General features: G+C 35.5%; 1 protein-coding gene across 1 annotated transcript; it reads right to left on the bottom strand.

Annotated features, from left to right (window-relative positions):
- Positions 1-930, bottom strand: LOC311608548 (olfactory receptor 5H19-like; the record flags this gene model as incomplete). The annotated part of the gene is made up of 1 exon (XM_084801079.1): positions 1-930. One exon carries the CDS (start codon positions 928-930, stop codon positions 1-3), a length of 930 nt encoding a protein of 309 aa, XP_084657205.1.
- Between the last annotated feature and the right edge of the window lie 9011 nt (positions 931-9941).

The following is a 9941-nucleotide window of genomic DNA, read 5'->3' as shown; positions in this document are numbered from 1 at the left end:
CTAAGTATTTCTCTTTAAGAATTTTGCCAGTGAATGTTTTACTTGTTTATTTCTCAAACTGTAGATAATTGGATTCAGGACAGGAATCACAACAGTGTAAAATACAGAGTCCAGCATGTCCTGATCATCCACTTGTGGAGATGCAGGACGCACGTACATGAAAAGAAGAGGGCCATAGTACAAAGACACAGACAGGAGATGGGCGCCACAGGTGGAAAAGGCTTTCTTTAGGCCTTTGATAGATTTCTGCTTTAAGATGGAAAACAGAACAAGTGTATAAGATACAAGAATAGTTGTAATAGTGAATACCTGAATTGAGCCAGAGAAAATGAAAATCATTAGGAAATTGAGAGAAGGGTCATTACAGGAAATCTTTAACAGTGGCACCACATCACAATAAAAGTGATGTATTATGTTAGAATTACAGAAAATTAGTCTGAATAAAAATCCTTCATGAATGAAAGCATGAATAAATCCACCTACAAAAGACAATATTAACAGACGTACACAGAGTCTATTTGTCATGATCATTGGGTAGAGTAAAGGCTTGCATATGGCTACATAGCGATCGTAGGCCATTGATGCCAAGAGAAAACATTCTGTGGTTACACTCACTGCAAATGAAAAAAACTGTATCATGCATTCAGAGAAAGAGATCAGTTTGCTCTTGGAAAAAAAGTCTAGTATCATCCTTGGTGTCACTGTGGAGGATAACCAAGTATCCACCAAAGCTAAACTCCCAAGAAATAAGTACATAGGAATGTGAAGGTGAGGATCATTCCAGATGAGAGTGATCAGACCAAGGTTCCCCACAATGGTGATGAGATAAATGACCAAGAACAGCAGGAACAGGGGGATTTTCCACTGTGGCAGATGAACAAGTCCTGTGAGAACAAACTGTACCAAAAGTGTTGTATTCTCGATTTCCATGTCCTCACTGGGTGTGCCTGAAGTGAAAAATGGTTGATGTCATATGGCATACATGAAAATTTGTAACAGGAAATTTTGTGTAGTACAATTTTAAAAACAACTACATACTTATCAGAATGAACACCAAATTTCATTTGATATCACTATTTAATATGAAAACTTTTCCTCAGAGTGAAGAAATTATTTCAATGTATTATTCCAATAAAATTTGGAATACATTAATATATTTAAAGAAAAGGTATTGTGTAAAAATTATGAAGGTATAAATTGGTTGAATGTAAAAATTCTGTATCTATGTTACAGTTTAGCAATAATGCAAGGGATGTTTTGAGATCTTAGACTATACAATGAATTCAACTGAGGTGTCTTAGTCAACTCAAATACTGTAATGTAAAAAAGTGAAATCTTTTGGTACATAGTGGCTTGGGAATTTTTTTCAAATTGTATTATACAGAAGTAGAGAAAATCAGTGTCTGGTAGTGGAACAGGATCAATAATATATAACACTGTTAAGGTACTTAGAGGCTTTGGTGCATAGCAGAATTGTCTGGGAACATTCATTCAAATTGTAGATAGCAAGATTTAGCTAGGCTTGGCTTGGGAGTTTTAAAACAATAATCTAATGGCCAACTCTTATAAAACTTCTCAAGATGATATTAAACGTGAAAGAAGTATTGAACTGTGCGAGACTAGAAAGACAAAGAGATATATTGGAAAGGTTTTGTGATCTCAAGCCGCCAATATACAGTGACCACATTTGGAGATGGTGTTTAATAGAATGCAAATAGTAGTTGTTCACTATGAATATGGTCTTTTCAAATTGGGTTTCACCATTAAGGTGCAGTAGTCTGTTGTCCATTATCACTGAACATGAAAGCTACATATATAGCATCCTTGGTGTACTGTAGGTTTAACAGTAATGACCAGGTGTGACTGCTTAGCTCTATTCCTTTTATGATCATGTTTCTCCAGATAAATACTCCAAAAGCCCAGAATTTGTATGTAAAACCAATCACTATGAATGTAACATGTATAGAACTCATTATTCTCATGATTATCACATGGTTCTCCCTGCTGTATGTAGTTTGTTTTATACATGTGTAATAAAATAAAATTATATAAAAAACTAATTACTTCCAGAGTCCATGTTTCTTCAAAGGAAATCAAAAGAAAGACACAGTAATAATGCAAACCAGCATGTGGAGGATAGTTGGCATTTGTTTTTACGGTCCTAGACTACTCTAGTCCATTACTTGTTGAGTATCTAAGGAAAAAAAAACTTTTAAACAAAGTGTAGAAAAGTGAGAAGGGAGAAGAGGAAAACACTAATAGGAGAAAAGGCACAACCAACATGGAATGGGAAACTTGGGTGTACCAAAGAAATAAAAGGGAGGAAAAGAAGCAGGCACCATTTAAATAAGGCAGATGGCTTCATGTAGGAAAAGACAAAAAAAAAAAAAAAAAAAAAAAACCAGAGGAAGCATAGGAAAATATAGAACACCTCATTCTCCCTAATAGTTATTATACCTATCCCTAAATAATGAACTGTTCAGAGATTGGATAGGAAGAGAAAATGATATAAATATATTATAGTCCCTCCAACGCTAAATAAATAAATAAATCTCATTTAAATGCACACCTGAAAAATATATATAAAGAAAGAAAAACAAGTTCCTGATGTTTGCTTTTTTTTTTTTTTTTTGGTATATTTGCTTTTCAATGTTTGACTTAGCTTTGGTGTTTATTAACTATTATGGATCTTGAAAAACATTTTCCTTTTTGTAAAAATCAAAATTTAATTTCTACATAATATACTTTTAAAAAACACACATTAATCTGGCGCTATCTCGGAAAACTGGGAATAAAGTTTCCTCAAGACCCAGCTATTTCACTCCTTGTAATATACCCAGAAGATGCTTCAGCACACAAGAAAATTTGCTCAACCATGTTCATAGCAGCCTTATTCATAATAGCCAGATCGTGGAAACAGCCTAAGTGTCCATTAGTAGAAGAATGGATAAAGAAACTGTGGTACATTTACACTACGGAACACTACTCAGCTATTAAAAAAAGGAATTCCTGAAATTTGTGGACAAATGGATTGAACTAGAAATGATCATAATGAGTGAGTTAACCCAGAAGCAGAAAGAGTCAAATGGTATATACTCACTTTTATTTAGACACTAGCCCATGAGGCATGTCCCATGAAAGTCTTCACTTATCAGGAAAGTGGGACAGAGAAGAGAACATCCTATTAGGACTCTAGGTGAGAGAAGCATGGGAGAATGGGGAAATAGAAGGATCCAGAGGATCCCAGAAACCTACAAGAAGAACATTATGACTGGCAGATCTGGGCCCAGGGGTCCTGCTCAAACTATGGCACCAACCAAGGACAATACGTGCAGTAAACTTCAAACCCCTACCCAGATCTAACCAATGGACAGGACATTCTCCACAGTTGAGTGGAGAGTGGGGTATGACTTTCACACGAACTCTGGTGCCCCATATTTGACCACATTCCCTGGATGGGGAGGCCTGGTGGCACTCAGAGAAAGGATAACATGCTACCAAGAAGAGACTTGATACCCTATGAGCATATACAGGGGGAGGAAGTCCCCCTCAGTAACAGTCATAAGGGAGGGAAGTAAGGGAAAAATGGGAGGGAGAGAGGAATGGGAGGATACAAGGGATGGGATAACAATTGAGATGTAATATGAAAAAATTAATAAAATATATTAAAACACACATTAAGTTTGACTTCATTAGCTTTTTGTGTTTGATGTTTTTGAATGTTAAAATCAGTCCTGAGTTTTTTCCTGTATTTATGTGATACACTTTTGATGTCAAAACAATTGGAAATATTTCTCTGCAAATCTTAGTAGTTTTATTTGAGAACAGATATTTACATTTCTCTCCAACAATTGTTTAGGTTCCATTCCATTTTGTTTTGAACTAGTAATATAAATTGATTCATATCAATTTTGCATATACATTATATATATATGCCATGCCAATATTTCATTTTTTAAGATAACATTTTATGGGAATAGTTTTTCTTTCATTGATCTGCAAAACATACTAAGAAATGTGAACTCTCAAATTGGTTACCATGTGGAGTTGTAACAAATCATTAATACAAGAAAGAGTTGTGGAAAATATCTTTGACAGATTTCAATATGTATTTATTTATATGTGCCTAAGCATAAATATATATATATATTATAATTAGATATATAATCAAGGAATAATACCCCATGAAGCATATTCTATATACAAAATTTTTCTGTATACATATATAAAACACACATTATGTAAGTATAATATATAAGTAACAATATAAATCTTATAAGTAGAAGATACAACTTAAATCTTCTACTTGTAAGTAACTGAACTTAAAAGACTCATGAAGGAACATGATGAAAGAATGATCTTTTTACTAAAACAATCAAATTGCTTATTTAAGAATCATAATTTTATACTGAATTTTGAGTTTACACTCTACTTCAGGAGAACTTAAAAGTAATTATAGCCAGGGCTAGAAATATATCCCAGCTGTTAAACATTAGGCTCACAGCTAAAAGTCATTATATTTCAGTAAAAAGATTTTAAAAATATATTTAAAGAGAAGAATTTGAGATATTTTCCCCACTTATATCTAGCAATGAATTAAAATACACAGGCAATTTTTTGTTCTGTCTATCTTCATTATACTGAGATATATAAAATTACTATGAATTAAAAGTATTCTTAAATTTCTATGGAAAGCATGGTGGATACTACAGAACACATTTATGTCTTACCCATTTCAAGAAAAAAAATGAAGAGATCCTTAAAAAGCACTGAGTGTCCTACAGCAGGAAAAGGCACAATAATACAAGACTGCAGGACCATGTGTGTGTGTGTGTGTGTTTGCAATGATCCCTTTGCGACAGTTTGTTTGGCAGTTTCATGACTAAGCACATCAAACTTTGTATATATGTCTTCTCCTTCAATGCAAGAACATTTATAGCATTGCCAGATGTATTCATAGAAGGAAAGGTAGACTAAAATTCCCACAAGAGCCTCATGGTTCACTAGAGGAAAAAAAAATAGGTTTTTCTACTAGACACTGCAGGTTTGGACAGAAGTCTAAATTGGTTCCATTGGGCACCGAAAAACTTCAAAATCATAAATATTTATTTACTGTAAGAGACTCCAATTATACTTTTTTGTACTATTTTCCATTACAATTCTTACAGGCTTAGCCAAACTAATATCCAATTTCATGCTTTCAAGGCTTTAAATAGTGTGCTTTTTCTGAGCTCATAAAACATGATCCCATTAATGGTCAATGATCAAATCTTATTTTCTTATGTTAATTCCTTTTATTGGAAAAAAACATGGATTTCACGATATATCTTAATCTAACCATCCTTTTCTGATTATTTTTAATGTATACACAATTTCTTTTTTTTATTTCTTAATTGATGATTTAACTAATTTTCATTCCTGTTGGAACTTCCCATCTCTCTTCCCCTCCCAGTGCCCCTCTCTCCTCCCCCCTCTCTCCCCCCTATATTCCCCTCCCTTTCTCCTCAGTTAAGGGAAGACTTCCCATAGATGTCAATCCGCCTTGGTGTACCAAGTAGGACTGGGTGCCTTTTTCCAGTTAGGGAAAAGGGATCCAAAGGTGGATAACAGAGCCAGAGGCAACCCCTGCTCCTGCTGTTAGAGGTCCCACGTGAGGACCAAGTTGTACGTCCGTTACACATGTGTGGGCGACCTAGGTCCATCTCATAAATACTCTCTGGTTCGTGATTCAGTCTTTGGACCATATGGGTCCAGGTTGGTTAATTTTGTTGTTTTTCCTGTGATGTCCTTGACCTCACTGGCTCGTTGAATCCTTCCTCGATCTCTTCCATAAAATTCCCTGAACTGAATCATATGTTTGTTTACCTGTGGATCTCTGCATCTGCTTTCATCAGCTGCTGGGTGAAGCCACTCAGACAACAGTTATTGCAGACTCCTGTCTGCAAGTATAACAGGTTATTGTTAATAGTGTTCTCTCTCATGGCAATCAACTCAAGTTGGGACAGTCATTAGGTGGGTGGAAGGTTTTGTGTGGGGGGTTGGTGTGCCCCTTCCTCCACTGGAAGTCCTGCCTGGCTACAGCAGGTGCCACTTTAGGCTCTGTATTTCCAGTGGCTAGTTGTGTCAGCTAGCCTCACCACCATAGACTCCCCATCCTAGAAATGACCAAGTGTGGAGAAAGAGGGGGAAAGCTGGGAGACAGAACAGGAATCTCATTTTATTAAAATGTGAGTTGGATTTCAGTGTGGTGTTAAAAACCCCAGAATCCATTCACAATAAAGTATGTAATGAACTTGAGGTGGATCTGGCATACCACAATGTGCATGCAAAAGACATCTTATAGGAGTCAAGTATTTATTTACACAATGGAGATTATGAGGACCAAATCTAAGGGTTTAGTGGCAAGCACCTTTATCTGCTGAGCCATTATTCCAGCCATCTTAGAAGTTTTTACACACAGATATACACATACTGAAGTAACATTCTATCACAGATAAATCACAATGCAGAATTAAAAATATTTTTGTTGTTTTGATTGTTATTTCCCTAAATCCTAATCATGTTTTGATTCTTTACTAAGGTAGGAGATAATTTTGCCAACAATCTTAAAAAGTAGAATGTTTGTAGAGGAATATTAGTTCAGAATACGGCTGTTCTTGCAAGAGATCAAATCTAAAGATCTTCTAGCTCTATGTGATCCAGCTGACAAGACAGCACATCGAAAGATCTAGGTCTGTGTGAACCAGCTAGAATACAAACATGCCTTTAAGCCAGGAGACAGAGGCAAAGAGATCTTAGTTTCAGGCCAGCACAGTATAGAGCAAATATCAGGTAAAGAAAAGCGTAGGTTCAGGCATGGTGGTACATACCTTTAATTTCAAATGAAGGTAAAGTTAGTTTGTAGAAGGAAGCATTCATGTTTGAAAGTGATGTCTAATTGAGTGGCAGAATCAGAGAATAGTTGACAGAATAGGATATGCCCAACTCTAATGAGAAGAGAGAGGAAAGCAAAGCTACTTAAGAAGCAGTTTACAGAGAGGAAGCAGTTTTACCAGGACAGGAACAGAGAGATTGGTTGCAGAGAGAGAAGTCAGGTGAAGACAGTATGAGTCAGCACCAAGATAGGAAAGATGTTTTCTTCAAGGCTGCCAAATACAAAAAGCCAAAACACTAAGATTATAACATTTATATGATTCTTGATTGTGTCATTATTCTTCTTGCTGTAGATAGTGTATTGTATATATGTGTAATAATATAAATGTATATGTAAAAAATAAAAATATTAATAAAAAAGATAAGAGGGTCTACCTAGCAAGCACTTGTGCCCAAAAATGTATAAAGAAAATTACATCCACAAAAATCTTAATGTATTGTTTTCTGTATTCCACTGTGTTCAACATTCAATTTTATAATAAATTAGCTTTTACACTTGAGTTGAATTTATGTAAGTAAGTTTTTTTAAAGTTTGGGATATTTGGCTGTTATGTTTCTTGCCATTAGCATAGCCCTTCACTTTCATAACTTTTCAAACTCATTTATATTTATAATAAAACATAAACTTTTTCACTGATTAAAAAAAAAGAAAAGAAGAAGATGCCAGAGCATTAGAGCAGATTGCTGGAGTTAGTTTGAGGCCAAGCAGTGAAATTCCAGGCTGAGAGAGAAGCCAGATTGTATAAGTCAGCTGGGAGAAGAGTTTGAGTCAGAACAGCTGAGTTCAGCCAGGACAGAGCTCAGAAGAAACAAGTGAAGGCAAGGTTAGTAAGCAGTGTCAGTGGCTGAAAACATTCTAAGGCTAAGTTAGATTGTATGGAGGCTAGAAGCTTCCAATAGGCCTACGTTAGCAGAAAGAGGCAGTAAACCTCTGAGACAATTGAGCCAGAGAATAAAAATTACTTCTAAAGATATTGAAAAATAGTATTTCATATTAATATAAGAACAAATATGAATTACTTACATCTAAATGTTAGTAAGTTATAAACCTTTATACTAAATACTATTTTCACTATGTTTTAAATATTGCTATATGATGTTTGCATAAAATTTCCCAGTTAAGTGAACCTTTCCAGACAATATAAAATAAACTTCATATCATAAATTTTCCTTTATGAACAGCCTTTATATCTAACTTATTAATTAAAGAGCATGTAATAGGCAATAAACATTTATTATAGCAGAAAAAAATATATTGCTTCTCATATCATTATTTTTGGGATCAATGATAAGAATCATATCATTGAATGGACAAGCCAAACAAGTAACTGATAAGAAGTTACTTGTTCAAATAGTAAAATGTAGTAGAAAGTTTCAATTAAATTCAGCAAACTGCAGACATATGCATTAAGAGGAACCGTCTGGATAGAAAGAATAAAAATAGGTGGGCTGTGATTCATTCATTCCTTTCCTGTGGCTCTGAGGGTATCACTTGGGACCAGCTCTAATTCTATGAACACTAAACGTGTCTTGCAAATTCACACAATAATGCTATTTGTTTAAATATGTGTATCATTCTTTGATACTCACAAAATGAGTACCTTGTCTGATATACTGTCATGGTCAATATAAAGAGACTGACTTAATTAAGAGAATATGAATTGAAAATGCAAGACACAAAGAAGGAGAGCAAGTCTGATTGATCAAGCTCTCAAACTTTATTAGTCAGGCAGAAGCTTTTATAAGTCAGAAGGCAGGGAAGCATATTGCTATAGCAACCCAGCTGTAGGCTTTTCTCAAAACATAGGGAATTCCAGGCAGGGTCATAATGTCCTGCCACACAGAGCATCTTGTTCTGTCTTAATCTAGCTTTAGTCTAGCTGCTAAAACACAACAGGGTTGCTCCATCTCTATCTGTCTTTAGGTTAACTGCTGACCCACAACAGGGTCAGCTAGTTTCTGGTTAAAGGCAAGCTTTGGGAAAGACAGAGACTTAAAGGTGCAGACTTGGACAAGATGGCTGAACATTGGCCATATGGTCTATTGTCCCCAACACAGAGGCAAGCAGATTGCTGTGAGTTCAAGACTAGCCTGGTCTACAAAGTGAGTCCAAGACAGCCAGAGCTACACAGAGAGACCCTGTCTCGAGAGAGCATTTTAAAAAAAGAATTACACGTCACTTCTCAATGGAGACTCTAAAAGCCAGAATGGCTTGGCTCAATGTATTGTTGACTTTAACAGACCACAGATGTCAACCAACATTACTATATGCAGTGAAACTTTCGATCACCACAGATTGATAAATAAGATATTCTATGATAAAGGCAATTTAGGCTGTATCTATGTACAAATGCAGCCCTCCCGAAGATGCTAGAAGGAAAAATCTAAATGAAGGAGGTTAACTACACCCATGAAAAGACAGAATATGAAGAAACTCACACAAACAAAACAGAGAGAATGGAAAACACATACACACAAACACATACACACAGTCACGCCACCACCATCACCACCAACCACAAAATGAAAGGAATTAACAATAATTGGTTATTGATATCCCTCAGTATCAATGATTTCAACTATGACAGGACTCACAGAATAGATGAGAAAAAAAGATCAATCCTTCTCCTGCACCCAAGAAACATCAACATCAAAGGCGGAAATTTCCTGTCACTCTTAATCATCAACCAATTCACATAGTGCTAGAGCATTAGGTAAAAACCAAGCTGTTCCTCAAGTGATTCACATATCCATTCTTGTACCGTCATAACCTCTTTTTGGAGGAAACACTTAATATTTGAGCCACAGAGCAGTGGAGAAAATTGGTAGAAGTACATCACAAGAGTGGGTATTGTCTTAGATCACGTGTCAAACAAGGCAACCCAGGTCTAGCTCATTTTCAACCTTATCTGGGTAAATGTATGAGTCTAAGAAAAGTCAGTCACTGTCCTACATCCTTATTTTAGTGAGTTTCTAAATGAGACAGCTGGGAGCAAACACTGTATTTA

This window comes from Acomys minous (assembly GCF_964271855.1).
Source record: "Acomys minous genome assembly, chromosome: 11".
In the NCBI taxonomy this organism is placed as follows: Eukaryota; Metazoa; Chordata; class Mammalia; order Rodentia; family Muridae; genus Acomys; species Acomys minous.
Note: the sequence above shows the minus strand (reverse complement) of the source record. Positions and strands in the feature narration are given on the sequence as shown.